The sequence below is a fragment of the Phoenix dactylifera genome, chromosome 11 (assembly GCF_009389715.1).
Source record: "Phoenix dactylifera cultivar Barhee BC4 chromosome 11, palm_55x_up_171113_PBpolish2nd_filt_p, whole genome shotgun sequence".
Classification (NCBI taxonomy): Eukaryota; Viridiplantae; Streptophyta; class Magnoliopsida; order Arecales; family Arecaceae; genus Phoenix; species Phoenix dactylifera.
The window spans coordinates 23,662,313-23,689,012 of record NC_052402.1 but is presented as its reverse complement, the minus strand read 5'-3'; the positions used below and the strand labels follow the sequence as shown (position 1 = coordinate 23,689,012).

At 37.9% G+C, this 26,700-nt stretch overlaps 2 protein-coding genes across 7 annotated transcripts in view; one reads left to right on the top strand and one right to left on the bottom strand.

The window, feature by feature from the left end:
* Positions 1 to 26,700, top strand: part of LOC103718236 — a 94,283-nt gene that overhangs the window by 6,165 nt on the left and 61,418 nt on the right. For all 6 annotated transcript variants that reach the window (XM_039131925.1, XM_039131921.1, XM_039131922.1 and 3 more), the window contains exons 5-10: positions 2,104 to 2,365; positions 2,963 to 3,330; positions 8,101 to 8,174; positions 14,426 to 14,579; positions 16,897 to 17,086; positions 20,630 to 20,870. In XM_039131925.1, coding sequence (XP_038987853.1) covers positions 2,104 to 2,365; positions 2,963 to 3,330; positions 8,101 to 8,174; positions 14,426 to 14,579; positions 16,897 to 17,086; positions 20,630 to 20,870 — 1,289 coding nt within the window. The remainder of the gene's footprint in view (positions 1 to 2,103; positions 2,366 to 2,962; positions 3,331 to 8,100; positions 8,175 to 14,425; positions 14,580 to 16,896; positions 17,087 to 20,629; positions 20,871 to 26,700) is intronic.
* Positions 22,542 to 25,411, bottom strand: LOC120112454. Its single transcript, XM_039131926.1, has 2 exons — positions 23,431 to 25,411; positions 22,542 to 23,354 (listed from the first exon to the last, which is right to left on the bottom strand). Exon 1 carries the CDS (start codon positions 25,150 to 25,152, stop codon positions 23,851 to 23,853), a length of 1,302 nt encoding a protein of 433 aa, XP_038987854.1. The 5' UTR covers positions 25,153 to 25,411; the 3' UTR covers positions 22,542 to 23,354; positions 23,431 to 23,850.

Below are 26,700 nucleotides of genomic sequence, written 5' to 3'. Positions count from 1 at the left end.
TACATACATATATGTAGATATATGTTTGTATTTATGTATGTAGACTTTAGCCAGACCATAACAATGTAGGAACATAAGCAGAATACTAGAAGACTTTTAGGGTGGTTAGGTGTTCCTAAATAATGTCCTGTATGACTCATTCATCCCTCTGTAGTGGCTGAGCTCCCCATTCTCCCTTTGTCTTCTGCTTTTTCATTCTCCTTTTTCTTCATCCTATGCTACTAAACACTTATCCCCCTCTTCTCATGCATCATCTTTCACTGGCTTGAGGGAACTCTACGTCAAGTTTGAAGGGTGTGCCATAGTTTGTTGCCACAGTTCTTCTTTCCATATATCTCCACTCTCATCATGCAGCTCATTAATGAAAGGTGATCTCAAGGTTTTCTTGCTTTTTTTTTGCCCAAATTGAAGTTCTTTCCTTCATGATAGCCGTGATAGAAAGTTAGGTCTGCTAGTTGAACATACGGTTAACAGTAAGTCTTCTAGCAATTTTAAAACATAAAACATGGAGCTTAGATCCTCTAGAATTTTTGCCAACTTTTAGTTTTCAATGAAATTAATGTTGTTTCCCTTTAGGATTTTTTGGTCTGAACTAGACTATAACTATTTTGGCAACATGAAATTCTAGTAATTATTTATAACATTGTTCAGCTACATGGTATGCCTCTTGGTGCCGGCATAGCAAAATAAAGGTGAAATACAATGTCTCAGTACAGTCCAACATGGGGAGCATACCAGTACCAATAGTTTACGGATATGATCAAATGTGGCCTGTATGCATCAATATAGACTGTTACTTAAGTTTGTTGGTTAATTCCTTACTTCTTGGACCACTGAATAGAACTTAAATTCATGTGAAGATAAAATTCTCATTAGTGTATAGTCGGCATAGTTCATATCATGCCTATACCACTCAAATTTTGGCATGCTTCTTTATATTGTATTATATCTAGCTGATATTTGATATGCATAATGAAAAGGTGCAGTACTGCTGAATTTGGATCATATGCATTGTCATGAGAACATGAGATGTTGCTGAATTTTAAATTCCATGCAAAGATAATCCTGAAAGAAGCCCTGTCTAGACTATTTAATTTCTTGCTAGTTGATAGTTGAATGCTTAAGCATGCAAGTGGCAGCTTGAGTTGGATCTTGCTTTATCTGTACCTAAATCTGAGCTAAGCATTCAATCCCAGATCTGACACCAATTCCTAAAATAGTTGGATCTATGCTTGATGGTAGCGAAATATAAGCAGGTAGTGATTTTTTGTTGGCTATTTTCTTAGGATTTTTTGGGTTTATATGAGAACTTTTCTTGCTGGTTTATAAGTCACTGGACTTGTATCTTTTGAAATAACTAGAATATTTTAAGATACTTTGAACCTCTAGTCATCATGGCCTTTTGAAAATTCAAACATCCCACTGGATCTTTGGGACGAGTGTTGGCTTATATGTGAGCAAGCTATATGACCAACATGTCTGTGTAAAGATGAGTAAGGCCTCCTTCGAGAGTAGCAAGAACTAATAAATAGACTACTTACTATAATTCTATGTAATCATTAATGCTAAGATATGTTCTCATTGTCATCTTAGAGGCAGTTGTGTCAAAGGAGTTTTGGTTTTGGATTTGCTTATGCCCCAAACTGTCTTAAAAGGCTTTGGATCTGTTTATCGCAAATTTGTTCTCCTTTTTTTATTCAGAGCCCAGTCAATTTGGGTCAAGGGAGCAGGATATCAGTCTCTAATCCAACTAAATGTTAGGAAAGTAATGTTAATTCCTGTTAAATGAGGTTTGGGAATGTGCTCAACAATATCTGAAGAATTTTAATGTTACATTGAAAATCAATAAGCGAAGCAAGTTCCAACGTAAAGAAACAACATAATTACTTAATGGTACTAAGTGGATATGAGGAACTAATTGATATGCATGAATGATATAACCATTGAGCAAGTTGTATGGACTAAGCCAAGTAGTAAGTACTATAGATGCCTTGCTGTTTTGTATTGGTTCATTCTGTTAGATATGGCATGGATATTCTATGCTATAGATCGTACCATTACAGACTAATACAATTGATGCACATTGCACATTTTATATCACAGGTAATAGGTCAAAACTTAATAGACAAAGAAGAAATAGAGGTGCTCTCTCTCCTGTTACTAAATATGGGATCTCAGAGTTGGCAAATTATGATGGACCGACATATTATGTTAAGGAGCTGACAATGGATCATCACCCTGATAGAGAAGATGAAAGAAGCCGAGTGGAAGCTGCTGGTGGCTATGTTTTGGAGTGGGCTGGTGTGCTTCGAATCAATGGTGAACTAGCTGTATCTCGAGCTATAGGTGATGTTCCCTTCAAAAAGTAAGGTTCTAATTCTCAGTACTTTAATCACAAGCCTTCTTTCTTTTATGTGGATGGCATATGATCATCTCTCATGGTAACATTTGAATTTGTTGTTGGATAAGCATTAAGTTTCTTTGCCACAAAGCAAGTTTACGTAATAAATAACTGATAGGAAAACATTAGAAGAAAATGTAGAAGCAGCAGTTTCACTAGCTGTGGCTCCACTGTAAGGCATAGCCATTAAGAAAGCTCCCAAACCCGGAAGTGAGGATCCCACCATCTGGAACAGAATTGAGACTGCCCTGTACTAGCAGTAGGAGTCTGGATGATAGAAGAGGTCCACAACTACTGGAAACCGTCTATCTATAGGAAAATCTTTGCCCTTATGGTGGCAAAGCTGCTAAGCACTCCCAGAATATGTGACCACATGAAAGGAGGAAAGCTACCATATTTAATTTATGGGTAAAAATTCTTCAGAGTGCACAGGCAATCTTGAATATTTAATATGGCTTCTTTATGTTTAAACAACTGCAATTGTCTTATTTTCTGAATTTTTTTTTGTCAATATTTCCAACTCCATCTCATTCAGCTGTTGTTGATCTTGATCATGGTCAGTTATGGTGTTATATCCACACCTGAGGTGACAGATTGGCAGTCTCTAACAAGCAATGACAGTTATCTTATTGCTGCATCAGATGGAATTTTTGAAAAGATGACAACACAAGAGGTTTGTGATTTGTTGTGGTATGAGAAATTAAGAGCAGATATGAATTCAGATTCCATTCGTACTATAAAACACTCTTTGGCTGACTATATAGTTAAGATTGCACTTGAAAAAGGTAGTATGGACAACATGGCAGTTGTAGTTGTTCCTCTGGGATCTTTTAGTATTTTTGGATCTGTTGTGAAAGACGGTTGTGATTCAGAAGAAACCTCTGACTCATCATTTTTTGGACTTCATAGGTTCTTGTTCAAAAAGTCAGGTAACCTTTACATTGATACCATTAATCTGATCTTTTTTTCTCTTTTTTATCCCAACTTAATTTTCAAATTTATTATTTCTCATGGGCCACTGATTTGTACATTTGATGGTAGTATAGTGTCTCAATGCTTATTTTTCTTTCCCCTTGTATATGTGTTCGGTATCTTTCATTTGAACTATCAATGGCTCATTAGGATCATTCTTGTGTGATCTTTTGTTTAGGGTATATGCATGTGAGCATTTGTTTAGGGTAGATAGGTGTATGTATGTCTGTATATATGTATCAACAAACTATATTTCTAGTACAAGCATCCATTCTAGATGACTGAATTCAGTATGTGACAAGAAAAGAAAATCATCAAGAATGAAAATGAATGGTTGACTTTAACAATAACGGTTGTTTCAATTCATGTTTCCTCATGAACTTATTTGTTTTAAATAATGTTAATTGAAATTTGAGAAGCTAGTGTTGGAATGTCAAAATGATGCAATGATTCATGAATGAGGGCAGCATCACAATGCATTGTCATATGTCACATCTCTTCTTGTTCAACTCGTGTTACATCTTTCATGAGACTCCTATGTGTTAATTGCACAGGTTAGCATTATGGTTATGCAATCCATGAGTTAGAATATGCATTGTTTATAACACTAGAACCTCTCCCCTGTCAAACATATGAATACTCATATACATTGAAATATTGGATAATTGATAGTATGAGGATAGATAGGATGAATTGAATTTAATCATAGAAAATCTGGTTATTGGCTCTGTAAAATTAAATTGACACATGTTTACGCCTCACCTCAGCAGTGGCCATGAATGGGTGTCACGTGGACAAGGCTTAGAACCAGGATAGGTTGGAGTCACATGATCCCTTCTAGGCCGAATGGGATTTGGCCATGACAGATGAAGTGATCGTAGGAGGCATAGAGGCGTAGGTTGAAAGATACTAAATGCTATTCTAGGTGATTGTCAAAATTTGTGGCTTGCAGTTATGTAGCATAGGAGATACATGGATTGATGGAGCAAAACTGCTGGAAATTACTAGGAATGATGGGGAACCCACGTTGGTGGTTACAACTACAGTTATTAGTAACTATTTGCTAGTTTTAGTCATGTTGTATAAATAATAGAATGTAATCTGAACAAAAAAAACTCTTCTTCTGTACTCAAACAACCAGTTTATCTTTTAAGTTACCCTTGCTTTTATTTTTCGAATTCTATGCTTTAGTTTTCTTGCAGGACTCTAGTTTATCCGTAGCAGTAGAATACCTTGTAGCCTTGGCTACACCCTACCTCCTCTTTCGAGGAGGTGGTGTTTCAGTAGCAAAAGTCCTTGAAGGTTAGGCCGTTTGGCCCCATGCTACTATTACTGTTCCCGCCCTTTTTATCTCCGCCCAATTATTTGATGCTGGTGGCATGCCCGCACTATCATTAGACCCAACCACAGGACTTGCCATCCCGCTGGAGAGCCTAACAAGTTTTTCTGGCATGCCCAGTCTAACCTTGTTGCATAGTTTTCATCATGCTGCCGAGGAAGATGGATATTCAAGCATTTGGACTACTACGAAGTCCATGGCATTTTGTTGAGGAGCCTCAGAATTCACAGGCTGGGCCGTCTGAACTTGTTTCTCCGCCCCTCATGGGAGTTGAAGTCCTTAGCAACCTGAACGACTCTGCTCACTCTAGGGAACCTGGAATTGAAAACCATATTCCACAGTCGGAAATGATCTATTCGCTAGTTGGTCCCTTTCAGGAGATGGTCATGCAAATTAAGTTCTACATGGATAAAAGTCAGCGTGACTTGTTGGAAGCAGTTGCTAGTTAGATGGCCATTGTGATGATGACATTCATGGAATTACACAAAGTGTCTTTGGTCTTGTGGTGAAGCTAGTTGAGCAACTTGTCTGCATCATAGCCAACCACTACCAAGTGCCACAGCTCACTCTAGTGTACCTTGTGATAAACCTAGCCAATTCTTCATCGACCCATTAACCTTTGCAATATGGGGAAGTCAAGATATTGGAAAAGCTTGACTTCTAGAAGCTTTCGGCCTATGAAAAAGGAAAGGACGAATATCATCTTGAAGAATCCTTGTGACCTAGAGATTGAGACAATGAAGAAATTACTTTGAGAGCAGGTGCATGATTAGATGGCTGAATTGAGCACATGATCATAGATTCTCAGGTTCCTGTTAGGCCATCGCTTGAGCTGAGGCTTGGGTTCACCAACCTTGACTTTCGGATGGCTGCTAGGAGAAATATCGGTAGAGCTTCACCAGTGCCAGTTGTCAAAATTAGTCGTCCTTTTGGGGCGACTGAGGGGAGGCCGTAATTCAATCAGCTCTCAGCACAACTTGCTCCTGCATCGAGGGATGGGGGCAATCACCCTAATGGGTGCTGTTGCCACCTCTCCAGCAACTAGCGGGACCAAATCTATATGTTAGGGGGCAAGACTAAGTTAACTTAGGTGTGTACAATATGTATCACGACTTACTTTTCTAGCCGGTGCCGAGACCGACTTATACTGCCGAACCTGTCAATTACGGTATGGAGAGTGAATTTTCCAAATGTCTGTCAATAGGTTGAACTAGTTCGAGATCAATTGGGATGGATTTATCGGCCTATTTGAGGCTAGTATACCGAAAGCCATACTCAGTTTGACCAGGTTTATGAATTTCTTAGGGGCGACAACATCCTTGATTTTTTAAGATTCTCGTGGGACAAGCTCTTGACTATCAAGCATATCGGTCAATATTTTGTCCAATGTGGTGAGGCTGGGGCTAATGACTTTTTGAAACTCTAGTTGTTTGTGAATTCATTAGCTGGATCGACCTTCACCTAGTATGTGAATCTACCCTTGAACTTCATTCTCACATGGCAAGATTTGGAGTCTCAATTCCACGTGCCATTCTACTGTACCGAGCTCGAAGTATCGGTAGTTGTCTTGCTAGGTTGAGCAGCTTGGAGAATCCGTGGAGTAGTTTATGTCCAGATTCAAGAAGGCCAGACACTGTTACTACATTCTTTGAGAGAGGTTGAATCTATGAAGTTTGCACAAAATGGCCTAAACTTGGAACTGAGAAGTTCGCCAGGCAGGAATTCTGAGACCTCTTCTAGCCAACCACTCTAAGAAGCTAAGTATAAGGCTATCTTGTAGGGAGAGCAGAAAAAGGTGTCCAAAGGGCTGTATATGAGAAACCCAAACTACAAAGCCTCGGCCTTGGAATTGGATGATTTTGATCTATGCAGTTTTGAAGGGGATGATTGCAATGAAATTGATGTGACTGAGATTCCGACCAATAGGCCATATGTTTGCAAAGTCCTAAGTAGGCCGACTCCATAGAATCTGCCAGTATTAGGGCAACCTGTTCCAAAGGTGATGCGAAGTACTCCTTTGATAGCATCAATATAGAACAAATATTTGATCATCTTTTGAAAGATAGGCAGAAAGACTATCCAACAATCACAAGTTCCCCGCGCTAGAGAAATTGAAGGACAAAACATATTGCAAATGACATTATAAGTTGAGCCATCACATGGCTAATTGTATTGTCGTTTGTAATGCTATCTAGAAGGTGATTGTGGATGGCAGGTTAAAGGTTAAAGTTCCTAGCAAAAGACAAGGGCGTCATGTTGGTGGATAGCAAGCCTTTTTTTTCTCAAAGGCGGAGGTGAACATGACTTCGATTAATCTAGGTTTATTGATGCCAAAGAATTAAGACACAAGAAACCAGCCGAATATCGATAGGATTTCAGTCAAACATAGGCTCGGGTTCAAGCCTGAATGGAAAGGAAAGTTTGAAGAGTTGAAGAACAGGAATTTTCTTTACACAGAGGCCTCATGCGACTGCTGCAATAAGAAAATAATGGTTTAGCCTTGTGGCTAGAGAAGTTGGTCATGTAGTAGGTGTGCTTCTCCGGTATGGTATGCACCAGTATGGGGTGTGGCAAACCATGGCTGTTCACATATATGAGTGAGATTTGGATAATACCTTCACTTACAGACTTGTGATGAAAGATGACAAGGTACATACACTCCATAGGAGCTGAGAAGCAAATCCTAAATCAGCTCATTTCCTTACTGGGTTCTTTTATCAGTTTATGGTCTTCATACTTTCTGCTTTTATGGTCTTTATCATTTATCTTTTATCTTTGTTGCACTGTGCACAATGCTCCAGTCCTCTTTTGTTGCCTAATGCTCTGACTCACTAAACATTATAATCCATGTTATTATAAAATTTTAGTCTCAATTGCATACATTAGTCATATATTATTAAAATGTATCACTTCCACCATGCTGCTCCTAGTTTTTTTTTTATGGAGTCATTGTTTGTATTTTCATGAAAATTGTATTTACATATATTTTATGTTGGTCTTTGGTACTTTTTTGATCCGTATACCTCTGCTAGTCCACTCTAAGTTTCATACGTTTTTGTCTCGTTAGATAATACTGCATCACTCACAAATAACAAACACCGTATGGCCTCTTGAATATCTATGGCAATTTATGAAGATCAGAGTCTTAGAATTGGATCATTTAATCATGCACGAGTATAGGCAACTTCAGTATATTCGGAATGTGTTAATGAATTTTTCATTACAAACATATGAACCAACAAGTTCAATTTACTTGATTTTAAGTTCCTTAAGAATCTCCTTGTTTCATAACATCTGATGTTCAAGGACCCCCTTTTTCTTTTGACTTTGGCTACGCACAAGCTAATTCATTATGTTCCCTTGATATGAATTCCACTATGGCCAACAGATGATGCAATAAGTACAAGTCTTTTACCAAGAGAGTATTTTGACCGGATAACATTGAAGTTTAAGCGATTGTTGGTAAGATCAACATTCTAGCATTGTTTACTTGCATTTCATAATTATATAGTTCTTTTTTCCAGACCTCTTAATGTTCCTGTATGTATTGTGCATCTGTTGGTTTATTTTTTTAAATTAATTTAGCATTTAATTACCATCTATAGAGAAAGTATTCTCTTAATGAGGAATCCATGATCAATTATTATTAACCGCTGTTTAGAATTTGTTATACTGATATTGCGTAAACCAAGGATTTAAATACCATGCACACTGGCTGGTACATGCTGTATGGATGAGGAACCGATATGTGACATCCCCTTGGGACAGATTTTTGCTGAAATATCTTGAAGTAGCACCTAATCAACCTCATACTGCTTGGTATTAAGTGTATTTTTATGCCTTTTCTTCCCTTTTTACTTCTGCTTAAAGCGATTCCTAGCAGTACCATGTGTTGATATGGCACATAAAATATTACGTGCCTATGAATTAACACAAAATTGAACAGAGAAAATGATTTGGCCTCATGAAGATCATGGGTGTACATAGAAAATGTTAGATGAATGTGGGAACTATGTTTCCTGGGTTCCTTTCAGAACACTCAACCCTCGTTAATTATGTTTGCAATAGTGCAAACCACCACTGAATAAGCTAGCTGGAAATCAATAATCTATCCCAGAGTTATATTTAATAGTGCAGAAAATGCAAATATACAAGTTACAAGACAAGAATGTGAAATGACCAAAATTCTGGTTAATCGCAATTGATGCATTGGGGGAGGTATACTGGTTAAAAATGATGTAAATGTTGCTAGCAAGTATATGACTTGTAAGTTGTAACTCAAGTTTACAATTAGATATTTCACCATTTTCGCTACAAGGGGTAAACTAGTAGAAAGGGGGCTCTTTGGGAAGAGGATTGTACAATGAGAGAAGCAAGAAGGTCCATCTACTTCAAATATACAACAGGGATTCTGGTAATTCAATGGAGTTGGACGATGCCTACCCAGTGCCGCAAGGTCAAGGAAGTTGGTTGCTTGATGATGGGGGAGCTAGCGATCAAAGCCCAGGTGAATGGCGATCAAAACCAGGGTGAATGGAGATCGTAACTATGACAGTCCTAAGGTAGCGAAATTCCTGTCGGGTAAGTTCTAACCTGCATGAAAGGTGTAACTAAGGTCCGCCGTACCGGTACCGGTCGGCGTACCGGTAGCGGCCCGGACCGGTACGAATCGATCCCGTACCGGTCCCGTACCGGTCCGAACCGATCACGTACCGGTCCGAACCGGTCATGACCAGTCCGAACCGGTCCGTACCGGTTCTCCAACAATAAACCACAGGTACCGGATTCCACGCTGATTCGGTACCGGTCCTAGGCCGGACCGGTATGTACCGGCCCGTACCGGCCGGTACGGACCGGTACGGCAGACCATGGGTGTAAGTGAGTGAGTGTCTGAGGTTCGCCGTACCGGTACCGAACCCCGTACCGGTGCCGCATTAGTATAAGCGTACCGAATGTCGGTACGGTACGGTACGCGGTACGTCAGGCGTACCGACACTGGCGTACCGATACCGGTTACCATCGGTACGGGTACGGTACGCCCGGTACCGACCTGTACCGATCGGTACAGCATACCATATCTGTAATAATATAGAATTTTTCTCGGAGAGCGGCTCGATTAAATAGACATGTCTGTGAAAATGTAGACTACTTGCACCTAGAATAAAAAGCCCTATGAAGCCTTACTATTCTGTAGGATTGGTTTTGGGCCTTTCCTATGCTGCTTAGGCAGAAGGCAAAGAAGGCCTCCCTCTGGAAGGCCCAAGCCATCAGTGAGATATTGTTCTGGAAGAGCTAGAATACAAACCTTGGGTCAGGACCTATGGGCCAAGGGACATTCTCAGGTAGACAGTTTCTATGGGGTGTAAGCCTCCCCAAAGGTAATGAAGGTGTGCAAGGGAATGGAGGTAATAGGTCATTTCGAGAGAGAGGTAAATCTCATGTTGAATCTTTTTGGGTAAACCTTGCTAGGTGTGCTTCTGAATAATGATTTTGATCCTAGAATTTCTCAAAATGTTAAGCATTTGCAATCCTTTTTAGAATTCGAATGGATTCAGGCTTATACATATGCTAGAAAGGTAATAAAAAAAAGAAAGAACTTCCAATAATTGAAACTCTTAAAAACAACTTGAAAGGGGGATATTCTCTAAACTCTGGTGGAGGGGAAGGTCAATAACAACCTGCTAACATGTTCAACTTAGGCATCATTCCTGAAGATGCTCTTCACCAAATAACCCTGGATTAGGTTATAAAGGAAAGGGAGTTTACTTGATACGGTTGATTGGAAGTTATCAATTTTTGAGTTATATTTTATTTCATTTTATTAATTTCTTTAATAATTTATTCTTTATTAGTCAGGGGTGGATTGGAAATTTTTTTCCAAATGACCCTCGAGACATTAAAAGTCACACTGAGTTTTTTGGTGTCACGTGGCGCAAACTTTATCCAATTTGGATCTTGTTATATCATATAGGACAATATTTGAACCTAACACAGGTTCGAGTTTAATTCCAACTCATTCAGTTTAGATTGGGATAATCAGCCCATGTTCAATGTTTAATTGATATTTAATGACATTTGGCATCAATGTTAGGATTATTCAAGTGTGTTATTTTAGTTAATGCAGCTTGGACCATCAATTCAATTCAAGTTGGTTAGATTCACTTAAATTTTATTTATGATTTTTAAGTTAACCCATGTTCTTAGCCTAATTAGTTTATATTTAGGTGTTAATCTTGTATTCAATTAACAAATTATGTAATGTACAAGTCAATCTTGACACATGCATTGCAAATTTCATTAAAATTCAACTTTAATCACAATTAGCGACCATGACTGATTTGGCGACGTGGTGCTTCTTACCCATTTAATGTTGGTTTTAGCCATTAAACAACTCTTGGGCCGATTTCATGTTATAAAATTTCGTTAATTTGTTTAATTGAAGTTAATTTCAATTAAAGTCTATATTAGAGACTTAAGTATAGAGTTGGGGCCTAGTTTTCTCAATTTAAGTCAATTCGATTTCAAACTACAGGCCAATTTTGTCTATACTAGCCAACTGAGGATTGTCACTTCAAATCCTTAAGCCATTTACCGTAATAACCTTAACGGTTAGAAGATTCGTAAAAAGCCATATTGGTTAGATCAGTAAATTGGCTAAAGTGATATTTTAATTACTGAAATACCCCTCTACTTTGGGCTACAATGTGCCAAGATAATAAGCGTTGCACTATCCTGCCCTCAGGCTTTTCAAGGATTTGTGGTGAGCCATGTTGGTTCACCTTGTAATTTTGGAGAATTTTTTATTTCTATTCATGATTTTGCCCTTAGTTGCGAGACTTTAATACTTAGACAATTTTGCTTGTGTCTTGGACTTGGGTTTGAACTTGAGAACCATTAATGTGATTTGGGCTAGCCAAGTTACAGTTCTTATTTATGTAATGGCTTAATGAGTGTTGACCAACTTGAGTGCACCCTCTTAGGATCCTAGATCGATTCAAGTTGGTGTGACCGAGCCAACTTGCAACATAGTTGTGAAAAATCATAACTCTGTCATCAGCTTCAACCTTTGGATGATGGTAGGGCTGAAAACGGATTGGATACTGGTTATCCATATTTGTATCCATATTTTTTGACGAATATATTTATGGATACGAGTATTAATTGGACACCAAAATTAGTATCCATATTTGTTCTAAACAAATACACATATAAATTGGATATTAAGTATATCCATATTTGTCATGAGCGAATACGGATACAAATAAGATGCTAGTTATATTCATATTTTTTCTATCCAAATATAGATATAAGTTGGATTGGATATTATTCGGATATAAATCGAATTTTTAGCAGAACTTAATGATGAAAGCTAATGTTAATTATAAAATCATAAAAGATGGTAACAAGGTTCACCGTCTTAGTACTAGACTCCATACTGCTACCATTCCTATTACAGTGTCGGTATGTGGTATGGTATGGTAAAGTTTAGCGTACTAAATGTCGGTACGGTATGATACCATATACCGGTTCAACACCGGTAAAGTACGATACCATATACCGGTTCAATACCGGTACGGTACCATGCGCCCGATATGGTACGGTACCGAACGATACGGTAAACCTTGGATGGTAATGTAATTCGTTATGCAGATTGCATGCAACACAAGATAATTAAATATTTAAGATATGGTTATTAAATCCGTATGGAGATCGATATGGTCAAGTGTCCAAGTTACTAGTTTGACTAGATTTGTATTTGAATATTAAAAATTGAAACCATTTAAAATAAAAAATATAATATAAAGAATACCAATAAGTTTTTGCATCAAATATTATCATTACTTTTGTTTATAGCATAAATAAAAGATAATCATGATTTATCTAGTTTTTTAGAGAGCTTGTAAGAAAATTTATAAATAAATGTAGTAGGACATAGAAGTTGCTAATATTTATCAATATTTTAGTCAATAAAGTTTTGAAAATATCTATAATTAAAATTTCATTTTTATCCAAGAAAAATATTTATTTTTTATGGAAAACAATGATTAAAATATGAAATATAACAACATATGTGGTGAAATAGTTATTTATTGACCTGAATACTTTTCAATAAGTTAAAAGAACGACCTATATAAATTAGATACAATCTTGTGGTCTGGTGGTGGGTTGTTTGTGTTTTAAATGAGATGTTTGAGGTTCAAATCCTAGGCTTTACAAATTATTTTAGACAACTTTGTACCTTAAAAGATGCATTCTGTTATATAGATATCTGAATATAAATCTCGAAAAATCAAGCATATCTGAATCTGACCCGTATCGGATATGGTTGGATTATATCCGAACTGCTTTAGCCCTAGATGATGGGCAAGGGTTCCTAGATTTCTAGGTCATGTAAACCCTATACTAGCACTTTGGCAATGGGCATTCACCTATTGTCAGAACAAGAGAAGCCGTGGATTGATCTTGCTCGAGTTTTCAGTCTTGGTCTTTGTTAAATTTCATACTTGATCATTTTTTTCTAATGGGTTAGGTTAAAGTCTAATTCAAAATTCTAGCAAAGTTTTCCCTTGAAGACTTCAAGATTATAACCAGAGTTCATGAAAGCTTTGGTTTTCTTGAGTGGGAACTCATGAAACCGTAGTATTTTATGGCATCTCATAGAGACACCACAAAATTACTGGTAGTTAACCAGTCATTTTCATCCAAGCATCGGAACCATTGTATTTGCAACCGGATGAAGGTAGGGCTTTCAAACCCCACTTTGTAACTCCACAAGCATCTTTGCAGCAGAGAATAGAGAACATAGAGTTCTAAATTTTAGTGGATGGATTGAACATGGTGACTCGAATATGGTTTCCTTTCCCTTTTGGAAGGAAGAAAGAGTTCTCATTGAAGGGACCTTGAGATCAGCACAGTAGCAAAAGTCTCAAAGCTAAGTGGGCACGACTTATCTACAAAGCCAATGCTTTTGCCAGCTTTATATTTAATTATGAAAGTACTTTAACTTGTAAATGTATCCATTTATATACTGATTGGAGTGTAATAACTAAATTTAAGTGGGTTTTTTTGTTTATTCAGGGGAGGGACTGTCATCAAGTGACAATCCTTGTTCATTGTTTATAATGAATGACCTCGTTGCCCCCCTGCTATCTGCAGGCAATCCTGTTGAATTGATTCTAACTGGGTTTCAGCCCAATGACATGCAGCAGTTCCCCATCATTGGAACCACCTAATTTCTAGTGCAATTCTAGATGATTGCTTATTAGATAGTCGGTGAACCGTAGGCCAACTTCAATGTTTTGCACCCGAATTCCTTCCGTGACTCCAGATCAAACAGCTCTGTTCGGTGAAGTCTAAACAGAGTGTGTAAATTTCATCCAGTAGTGCATTGCTGGCAAATGATCTTAACGGGCCTGTACGTCAATTTAACTTTACTATTAACCTTAAACAAGTCAATCCTTTTAATTCTGGGATTTATTTATGTAGAAGTGGATAGCTTATATTGGAGTTTATATTCTTTCAGTTATCAACTTAAAGTTGGTAACTTTATCTGATTTGTGATTGCTTGTGTAATGCACTATTGGATGTTGATAGCTCTGTCCTTTGTAGTCAGGTCAATGTGCTTCATTGATTATTCTCTGATGTATTTTCTTCCATTTTTCAAGGGAGTGCTTGACATGTTTAATCATTATTGATGATTGCTGTTCATGTAGGTTGAGACAAAATTCAAGAGACTAGGTTGCTTCTATCTGTCTGAAAATCTGAATGAGAACATGGAATATGTTTTCCAAGCCCCAAAGGAATATCACGAAGTTGAAATGCCTGACTTGTATAATGACTTAGAAGAACCTGTTGTTTCTTACCATGGTAAGTGTTATTCTTTATTTTTATTTCTGATTTAGACTGTTCTACAAGGTAATAATTTGGTTCCTGTTACGTTCTGTTGGTCTTTGGCTTGGAAAGTTAAAAGAGTCAATGGGCTGTACTTGAGCAATATAAGCATCAAATGGTTCAACCTTGGTCGACAAAAAAAGCGTATTTGTTCTCAAAGTCTTTTGAAAGTAAATGTTAGGAGAAATTTTGCAGGTATCAGAGATTTAAGAAATCTTACTTGTGGCTCTAGTCTCCCAGTTTATAGTATATTTTCTTTTCTGTTATTTAGTTCTTATCCAAAATGTTCTAGATGTGGTGAATTTTTGATTGTTTAGAGTTATAAAAGGTAACATTGGTGTTCTTTGCAGAATCAAAAATATTGTCTTCTGGTTGTACATCTCTCAACCTTGGTGTCCATGTGCATTGACAAGTTTTAAGAATTGTTGGAGTTCTATTGAAGGGAAAGAAAGAAGCCAAGTTTCAGCCTTTTTTCTTCTCCTTTTCCATCCCATTTCTCCATATTTTTCTTCATTATTATCCTCTGCTGCTTTTCTCATGTGTCTACTGGTTTATTGCACAACAGATCAATTCTAAGCACAGATTGGGCCTAACCTGATTTAGGTGCCAATTTCTTTACCTATTTGATTTCATGTTTTCCTGGAGATCACTTTTTTCTTTAATCCTCTTTACTTAATAGGTTTCTGTCAGTTTCTGAAATGCTGTTGCTCCTACCTAAAATTCAACCATAGGACAACATCAAATTGTCTTTGGAAGGCCTGAAAGCTCTCAATTATAATTCTATTAAATAATAGTTATCTAAACTCAAGGCAGATCTCTTATGCATCTGTATATTCTTTATTACAAAGTTGGTTTTTCTTGTCCTGTTTTCTGACAATGGATTACGAGTTGTAAGTAATGGGAAACCTAGTATATCCTCGCCCTTAGGTAAGCAAAGAGTGGTGTGTAATCAGCAACAGAGTCATCTCATGCATGATTCTTAATCTAAGTTTCTTTATCAAGTTTTCCATTATAGTCAGGCTTCATTTGATGGTGGAAACTCATAATTTGCTTGTTGATTTACTTCACTCAATATTATTGTACTGCTGAGGGGACAACATGATATGCATACAGCTGTGGATTCTCTAAATGAGTTGATCAGAGGATTTGTTGCATGCATCCACTCGGAATGTCCTATTAAGAATGTTAGTGATAATTACCTAGGCTAATAAGAAGTGGAGAATCTATACCCTCTACTTACCTAACAGAGGGACGAGGGCTCTCTCTCTCCACTTCACCACCGGATACTGTATGGAAAATAACTAAAGATTTCTTATTAGGAGGAACGAACGATACTGTATGGGAAATTCAGAGAAGCAAAGAGAAGGGTGAAGGAAGAGAAGCATAGAGAGTTAAAGGGAATGGGGCCATTGTTATTATATCGAAACCGTTTCACATGAAAATTTTTGGTTGGCTATGGAGCACAACTCATAGCTGAGAAGGCTTCATGGAAGAATCTTTCAAGCTAGCATCCACACTTTTTCTTTACGAAAAATAGTGCAAGAACATGTAGATCAAAATTTATGATTTTGCCCCTATAATTATTTGTTTCATGCAATGCTGTTTGTCCATCAATTTGGCAAGTATATGGGCCACACTTGAATAAAGATAAGACTGGCACAGATCTTGTTAATAGTAGCACATCCAAGAAACAATGCATGATCTTCCAAAGTTTATAAGAAATCAGTTTTGGGCTACCTCAGGTTTCTTCTGTGGTAGAATAAATTGGTCAGATTATATCAGTGATTTTATATCATGTTTTTGTGATGAGCACAGACAGCAAGTCTATGCATTTACTTCTTTGCACTATCAAAATGTGGACAGAGCATGAAAAATATCTTTGTAAGAATGCTATTTAATAGAGAACAAGATAATATTTTTATACTTTTTATTCCATGTCAAAATTTGTATATAGGTTATATAGGTGAGGACGTTTATCTAGGCCACTGTATATTGGTAGTCATAACTGTGTGAAGCAAACATATCACCTTCTAAATTTTTCCCTCCATAAAGTCTCATGTAATTTTAGCATGATATAAAAAGTTTAGATCACTGTATTCTAAAGATGTTAATGGACTATTACATGATTTCTTATCTATTTACTTTTTTTTGTTATTACTTTAATGCCACAGTTCTAGGAAGTTATCTCATTCACATTATCTTTATTCTTTTTAAGAAAGGGGTCCATTCAGCTATATTTGCAGTTTGCTTTTGCCCACTTGGTGGAATTACATCCTTTTATTTTAATGTTCAGGTGGAGGCCCTTTAGAACGGTATAAGGAACAAAAATTATGCTGGCATTTTGGGATGCATGATGGAGACAAGGGCCAATGCACTAGTCCTGAAGTTTTCGCTAAGTTTCTTGGTTTGCTTGATTCAATTCCTTACAGTGATACTGGATTCAACACTTCAGAATCATTTGGCTACAAGATACCTGATTTTAGGTAGATCATTTTTATCCTTTTAGGATAGCCAGTATCTATTCACTAAATGGTTCTTTACCAAGTAATGCTTGTTTGACTTTCGACAAACAATACTCAGGTAGCTAGTTAACTAGATGGCCTTTTATATTTCGTAAATACTAGAATTTGTAATGGACTTGATGTAGAAGGCAAAATCATCTGCAGTATGGATGGATCCATGTGATTTCTCCCCTTCAATGGGAATCAACTGATGAGAGGAGATAGAGAAGGAAGAAGCAAGTGGAGATGAAATACTTTTGATCATTTAATCTATGATTTTTTAATGCATTGGAGTCTGTCTAGAAAAGTTATTTTTGCTATATTGAAAATCATGGAATTTCAGGCACAAAAGTTTTTCCAGTCCCTTCTGCTGAATCCTTTCCAGGCATCCTGTTCTCATCTAATTCTCACTAATGCAGAAAAATCACAAGGACATTGCAGCTGGTTACTTATCAGCCCCTAAGTTCAACTTTTATGCAAAAACCCAGGTCTGACCAACCCAATTGGGTTGGCACAGTTTCCTCTAACTTGTGCTGGAGTTACAGCGGTAGTAAATGCCAACCTGATATTGAATTTTTGTTGGGACAAGGATGAATCACATAACTAAGAACCAAATTATGTTTTTTTTTTTTGCATTAATCAATTTGCAGTGCTTTCATGCTTTTTCTGTGAAGAAGAAGGATGATTATGCTTTTCTCTGTCATCAGTAATCATGGTAAAGACATATGACTCCATAATTACTACTTACAATATGAGATTTTTATCTTACTAGAAATATAGTTTGTGTTACTTTGTGTAATCAACAAAGGACGATAAAAAAACGAACTTGTCCATTTTCTCAAACATCTCAGATATATTAGAGAGAAAAATTGGGTGATACAGACAATCATGTTAGGATTGTGAAATGATTTTTTTTCTTTTTTTTTTTCATTCTAGCTATCAGTATTCGACAAAAAAGGATTATTTTTTTAAGGATATAAAGATTTAGGCCCCATTTGGGAATGCTTTTGGAGAGCTAGAAAATGTTTTGTGGCTCTCCAAAAGCACTTTTGAGCCATTTGGTGGTGTTTTGTAAAAACAATTGAAAGTGTTTTCTCGTTCCCTAAAATGCTGAAAATCATCTACTTGAGAGAAGCTCTATTTTAGAGCTTTTAACCAAAAGCTTTACTTGACTGAAGCTATTTTTGATTTAATGAAATTTTCGTAGCGACCAAAATACCCATGCTATTATATTATGTTATAGTATTACATTATTATATTACCTTATATTATAATAATATTAATTATATTATAATGGTATATTACATTATATTACAATATTATATTATATTAATATTATATCATGTAACAATATTTTAATATGTAATAATACATTACTATATCATATATTCTCATATTTTATTTTTACTATATAATATTATATTAAATTTTATTATAATAATATAAATATAATATTATATTACATTATATAATGACATTATGTTACAGAAATTCTGGTGGGATGTCTCATAGGACCGTTTTGCCATTGTTTTACTTTTAGCGTCTTGATCGGGCACATCTTGGGACATCCTATGTCCCAAGTGTCTGGATGGGAGAGGACGGGATGGCTGTGTCTCGTTCCATGGGCCAATCAGGATAGCCCCATCCCATGAAATTTAAAAGCTTGATAATAATATTATACTATATAAAATATTTTAATATGCAATAATATATTACTTTATTGTATTATATTATATAATATCATATCATATTATACTATTATAGTATACTATATAATATAATAGTATATTATAATAATATTATATTATAATTTTATGATACATTATATTACAAATCTTATTTTACACATAATAATACTATACTATGTAATAATATGTTACTATATTATATTTTATTATATTATATCATATTTTATTATTATACTATACTAGATAATGTAATATAATATTATATTACATTATAATAATATTATGCTATGTAATAATATTTTAGTATGTAATGATATGCAATATTACATTATATTATATTATACCATACAATACTATGCAATGTTCTTTGTTGTCATTTTGTCATACTAAAGTACTTTTTTAGTTAGGTTACAAAATAGATGTATAAGTTCTACAACACTTCAGAAATGTAGTTACCAAACATCAAACAGTTTTTTGTTAAAAGCTCTACTAGCTAAAGCTCTATTTCCAAAAGCTCTACTTCTAAAAGCTCTACTTTCAAAAGCTCTACTTTCAAAAGCTCTACTACCAAAGAGAGCCTTAGAGATAGACATTTCAAACGCAGCACTAGAAATTTTTTCTTGTTTCATCTTACTATGCAATGTTAGAATCCATACACCTATAGATGAGCATCTAAAATGTGATTGTTGAGGTTGATGTCTGGTAATCTATCGAGAACAGAGTTAACATGCGCATGCCGAAGGCAATATAATGTCTGCACTTATGAATAATGTAATAGAGAATAGATTGAGTTGGTATGTGCATGTGACATGGATTATTGTCGGCCTTCTTAGTGAGAGAAGCTTGAATTTGTATAGGTTATAACGTATGGATAGGAAGTTGTAAGAGAGTTTTTGAGAATAACTTTATTTGAACTAGGGCATGGTTTGAAGTCTTGGTTAGAACTCCAAAAAAAGGTTCAGTTTCACCCATAACCAATCCAAAATTTTGGTTAACACTAACCTATGGAGACAATATTTTTTATTTGAACTAGGGCATGGTTTGAACCTTGGTCGTCAGAGTTTTGGTTAACATAACTTATGGAGACAAAGTTTACCATCCATAGATGAAATTTGTGCCACCTTTTTTTCATTTGTATTTAAATTCCAAGAAACATTCTCCCTCTCTCTCGAAAACAGCAAGAATTTTCCAAGTACTAAAATTAGAAGCATTGGAATATTGAGCTCCAAAAAAGGTAGAATTAATTTTTTGATGTAGGATTAGGTATCCTAGTTCTTATATCAGACATCATACTTTTCTATTGTATTGTCACTAAAAATAAAAAATGATATAGAACTTAAGAACATGTGTGACATGTTTTTTTTTTTTCTCTTAAAAATGTAATTTTTTGTTTTTTCTTCTTGAAACCATTGAAATTGTACAACCAATTGTTGCAAACAATATATTCTAAAATGTTATTTATTGTTATGTTCTCAACTTGCTTTGTTTCTTTTTCCTGGATTTTTCCCTAATTTGATATTTTTGGTTAGAAATGCCAAAACTGGAGCCAAATTGCGAGTAATGCAAAGCATAATTTGGCCTGGCCAAAATTAAACCAAAATTAAACCAAAATTAGAACCATAATTTAATTTTTAAACCTTTGATGGAGGTGTAGTTGTTGACAGGGGGAGTTGGATAAGCAAAATAATTAGGCTTGTCTTGCTAGTATTATTCTAGATTCTAGAATCTATTCTTTCATGATGTTCAGTACTTTTTGTGTTGATACTTGTTTTTCTGATTCATCTTGCTCTTTCTTTTTTTATTATTTTTTAAATTTGATTATCTTATATGGATTTAGGTATATACTCAAGAGAAGGTTTGATCGTGGATCATATGGTGAAGTTTGGTTGGCATTTCATTGGAATTGTTCTCAAGATGGTGCTGCATCTGATCAGCTGCATAAGAATCCATCTCATGTTGCTAGTTGTCTACATCTTGATCCAAATAAGTGCAACATGAGTACAAATACCAGTTCATCTGATAAACATTGCTTTACTGATTCAAGTGATGATAATTTGTTTATTTTGAAGCGCATAATGGTAAGATAGTCAATGTACTTGTTATCGGCCAATCTTAGTGCTTTATTACATAGTTCACTTGAAATTTGAAATTTCCTAACATGTTTAGTCTTTAGTATTCCTTTATTATTGGTTTGTGGGTTATTTTTGTTGTTGGTTTTAGATTCCTATGATGTGTTGGCAAATGATTGTGCGAATCAAGGGTTGAAGTATAGGTACAGGTTCCTGTATTGGTATTTTACTAGTATATATGGATCGGTATGGTACAATATCATACTGGAACAAATACAACTCTTGGGGCTGGAACCACAAAATAGAGGTTAAATACCTTGTGTCAATATGGTACCAATACTGGGATTTACTGGACCAGTACCTTATAAGTACAATCCAGTATGGACTGATGTATACTGGAACTTAAATCCTGCTGCAAATGTTGCTTGCTCATGAAAATTAACTAGTATTATTTACTAGTAAAACTTCATTGGTTCCTATGACAGCAAAATTGATTTTGAATGTTTACGGTGAACAAGGATTGAAAATCAAGCATACCGGCTCTATACTGGTCCTAAGTCAGTAAATACAGACCTTTACCCAAGGTTCGCGGTACCGATCGTACCGACGTACCGGTCGGCTCCGGTATCGGTACGGTACCGTTGCCGAACCGAGCCGAACCGATACCGTACCGATATGGTACATTCAGCGACTCCATCGTCGTTTTTTTTTTTTGGAGTTTTTTGGATGTTTTTATGTTTAGGTTTAAGGTTAAAACTAGATGATGCAACTTATTACTTCCAAATGATTCAAATAATGAGATGAAGAACATAAAAAATTTTCAAATTAAGATACAATCAATTACATACGTTTAAATCACTCTCGAATATCTAAAATCGGGTCGAATGGCGATGCTTCTCGTCAATATCTGGATCATCAGCATAATATGGAGGCAGATCAACCCATCCCTCTAACCAAGCGGCATTGTAGTCTTGTATGCTCAATCCTCGAGGAATGCGCGTTGGATCATAAGAACTTTCGGATCTCTCGCTGAAGCTCTGGCTCTGAGAGGTGTCTTGATAAGGGGCCCATCCGAATATGCCGGCACTAAAATCCGATCCGTAAGATCCTCCGGGCTGCGCAGGATAGTAGCTACCGGAAGATGACTCCGATGCACCATATCCATAGGCTGGCTGAGGCCGCGGATAATAGGAAGACTCGGAACTTGATACATCAATGGATTCGACTCCATATGGAAGGTCATCTGCAGCTGCATCCTGGCCTCTTGAACGACCTCGAGGAGCTCTTCTTCGATATGCAATGGTATCTGACCGGCCTATATCAGACGGCCTACCGTGGTCCGTATCTTGTGTAGCATGTGTAAACTGAGACTCACCGGTGTATCGAAAACCTCCCTCCGGCTGTGTCTCATAACTAGTACCATACTGTCCTCCACTTCCTCCATGGCTAGTAGATCCATCACCACCAGAATCTTCATCGCTGCTGGTCCAAGTCTCCTCGACACTCTCCATTGGGGCCCTTTCCTTTTCTTTTCTTGTTTGTTGGGATTTACGCCCTCCTGATCGAGTCGACTGGGTAGTAGAGCGTCCTCGTCCTCGTCCTCGCATGAGAGGATCATTTCTCTGAACGGGAGCATCGTACCAGTCATGCGGTGACTGGCTCCCCTCTAGCCTCGTCATATCAGCTGTAGGAGTGCGTGGAATGTTGCGCTCAGCCCATTGCTGTGGATCGACCATAGCCTCGGTGGCTATGATACTGGCTGGTCGTCGAGGCGATCCTGGCTCATCAAGCTCGGGCTCCTGCTGCTGGGCCGCAAGCCAGTCGAGCATAGGATTATCATCATCATCTGTAAAAGTCCTATAGATGGGATCTGCATACTTGAGCTCCACTTCCTCTTGAATGCATTTTAGCCTCAACCGTAGATTGTAGTGCACATAAACTAAGTCGTTGAGGCGCTTTTGTGTCAAACGGTTCCTTTGTTTGCTGTGGATGAGGCCGAAGGTGGACCAGTTGCGCTCACAGCCAGTCGAGGAGACCGTTTGGGAGAGAATCCGGATAGCTATCCGCTTAAGATTTTTTGCGGATCCGCCAAAATGAATCCACCATTCAGCTGCAAAAATATTGAAGATAATTACATTTTATATATATGATGGCCTCATAGTTGAAGATAATTCAAATGCAAAAATGTCTTGCAGATTTGTATTGTACCTGGATTCATAGTTGTCTTGCTCACGACAGCTGATCGCTGTCCAAAGCTGTGGCTACCCTCTCTAAATAATTTGGTCTGTGGAAAGAAGCTTGTTGTACTATGTCAATAATATAAGATCTGATATATTTACATATGTTACTAAATCATAGTTACCTCTTCTATACATAACGCGGCGACTTCTAGATCAGGCTCCATCTTATAAATAACATTACGCAGAGCATGAAGAAGTTCATCATCCATACCAATTCCACTCTCGTACTGAAACCGGGGATTCAGATAGTATGCTGCACATAGATGACACCATCTTAGTATAACTATACAAATATATCAATCAGTATAATTATCAATATTATCGCTTACCTGCTAGATGCAATTCCCTACCCATTTGGGCTCCCCACCGCCGCTCAATGATGTCGATGTACTCCTGGGCATGGGCTACATCTGCCTCCATGATCTGAGCCTTTGCCTTCTCTATCATGTGATACAAAAAGTCCATCTGGGGATACCTCTCGCTATCCACGGCCCGCAGCACTTCATATAATTGTTTGATAGCCTTGACTATCGCATTGGCCCGCTGCCAGAATGACTGCCTGCTTATCAAGTCTTCCATCCTGCTTCCTTCAGTGCCGGCCTGGGCATATCTACTTTCCTGCCACTCGGGACTAACAAACATCTGACGTAGGGCTCCTTTCTTCTCGATAAGGCTATCAAGTGCAATGTAATTCGTAGCAAACCGTGTGACTCCTGGTCTAAGAATTTCTCCCCCTGCATACCTTCTCATTAACAAGTATGGCTATAAATATACCTGGTGATGCGTTGGGCTATCTCCACCGTATGTTGCACCCTACGGATCTTTCCAATATCCATCAGGATGAGGTCGATGCAATGTGCAGCACATGGGGTCCAGAAAATTTGTGGTCGCCGCTCCATCAAGACCTGCCCGGCCAACTTATATTGCGGTCCGTTATCAGTGACGACCTGCACGATATTCTCCTCTTCAATCTGATCAATCACCTCCTCCATAAGTCTGAGGATGTATGAGGCGTTGTGCACCTTATCCGAAGCATCAACTGACTTGTGGAAGAAGGTCTTCGTATCACAGTATGTCAGAAAGTTGATGATGGCCCGCTTTGTCGGACCGGTCCAACCATCACACATCAGAGTGAGCCCATATGTGGGCCACTTGCTTTTATATGAACCAATCCAATTCTCTAGCTCCTCCTTATTGTTGTCAAGAAGCTCACCGTAGATGTCCCTCGGACCTGGAGGATCAACACCGGGACCGGCAGTCTGTATGGCAGAAATGGCAGACTTGTAGTATGTATTGTCTGCAGCATTTGCTGGAATGTGGCTGAAGTGGAACCAGGATCCAATAGCTCGCCACATATCCTTCTTCTTCTCCTTCTTCCACATTGTGTCTACTCTTTGCTGCTTCGAATCTCTTCTGGGGAAGGCATGCGGATCTACATCATGGATTGACGCACCTGGTGGAATCCCTCCGGAAGACTTCTTTCGGCTACCAAAACCACCCAGGATAGATGCAATCCGGCTACGTCCTCTGCCCTCGCCCTCCCTGACTGATGTTGTCCTTTGAAACTCTGGATCTTGTCTGCTTCCACCAGAACCGGCGCCCGACTCAAAAAACGAGGGCCCAAATCGAGCCCGATGCCTCGCCACCTCCTCCTGCTGCCATCGATCATCCAGACTCGCCCGCATGGCAGCCTGGATCTGTGCCTCCTCCTCATCTGGACCCTCGACCTCCTGTGACTCCATCAAGTGATAGGAAGGTGCTTCTGCAGCTTGGCGTTCCACCTCCGCTTTCTGCTTGGCAGCCCTCTCCTTGGCTGCTTTGATCTCAGCGAGGTTTTTCCTCATCAGCTGACGGGTGGTCGGTGGGCACTCCGAGCATGCAGATATCTCACGAGAATTACCGGCTAAGTGCTGCTTTAATCTGGTTACTCCTCCTCCTTTGAAGCACTTGTGGCAATAATTGCACTGAAACTGGTGACGTTCACCGAGCATCTTCCCATGCTCCCAGCCAATATTACGCTCTTGGGGTTGCCCTCTCCTTGATGGCTCCATTCCTACGACCACATTAATTTTTTTCAATTTTTATTTTTTTATAATTAAAAATTAATTTTTAAATTTATTAATAAAATTATAAATTATATAAATTCTGTAAAAACAACAGTTAATGTCATCATTAACATCGTCCATATATCAACAACATATAAAAATTTCAAAACGAAATGGAATCATTGAATCATTTCCTAATTTTTGGCAATTTTTGACTTAATTTTTTTAAGCAATTTAAATGAAATATTAAAAAAACAATGCAGGGGAAAGAAATTTTACCTTATTTTGTTTTTGCTGGATTTTTCTTCAAGAAAAACGCTGCTCTCCGACCTTTCTAATTTTTTTTCATGCCTTTGTCTTTGCCTTTCTCTTCTTTTTCTCCTCCTTTCTCTTTGCCTTTCCTTCACTTAAGCTCATGGATTTGGCTTCAGCCTTCAGCATTCGATCGGCTTTTATAGCCAACCGTTGGGTCACTGTGGCACTTTCAAAGTGCCACTGTGAGCCACAGCGCGGCACTTTCGAAGTGCCGCGCGAAGTGCTGCACCAGCACTTTCGGTCGAAGTGCCGCACAAAGCGGCACTTTCGGTCGCATTGCCGCACAAAGCGGCAATTTAAAAGCGCCGCTTTCAAAGTGCCGCACAAAACGGCACTTTGAAAGCTCAAAGTGCCGCACAAAACGGCACTTTGAAAGTGCCACAGTGTGGCACTTTCAAAGTGCCTCTGCCAGAGGAAAGTGCCTCTGGCCAGCGCTGTGGCACTATCATAGTGCCACAGCGCTGGCACATTATTTCCAGCACCGGTGATAGTGCCACAGCGCTGGCACATTATTTCCAGCACCGAACCGGTGTGAACCGAGGGTTCGAGCATGTACCGGTGCGAACCAAGCGGTTCGCACCGGTTCGAGAATGTACCGGTGCGAACCGAGCGGTTCGAGCATGTACCGGTGCGAACCGGCTCGGTTCGCACCGGTATGGTGCTCGAAACATTGGGTCGGAACCGTTTTACACACTGGAACCGGACCGATTCCAGTCGGTACCGGTCCGGTTCGGGCTGAACCGACCGGTACAGGTCGGTTCAGCAGACCCTGCCTTTACCCCTGTTTTTAGCTGAACTAGGCTTTAAATACTCAGCACACTGAATTGTGGTGGATTGGTGCAGATTGGGCCTGAAATGGTCTATTATCATTCAGTCCCAGCTGGTATTAGTTGATAGTTAGCAGCATTTTTTAAGTAATATAGTAAATGTATTCTTTCTTGGTTCATTTGTCAAATCAGTGTTAGTAATAGCCTCTTTTATCTTGAATGACTTTAATCTTTCAATACCATTGGTTAATTCATTGGTTTCAACTAGCCTAATTACATTTCAATTGTTAGTGCAAACATATAGTTTTTCGGTATGGATAAACTTGGAAGTTATCGGACTTCATTTTTTAAATCAAAAGAAACTTCTGCACAGATTGAATAAGATAACACATTTATTTGCAATGCAATTTATTCACATGGTATACTCGTAGCCTATTTTAATTATGCATGTTAAGCTATTGCTCCATAGAGT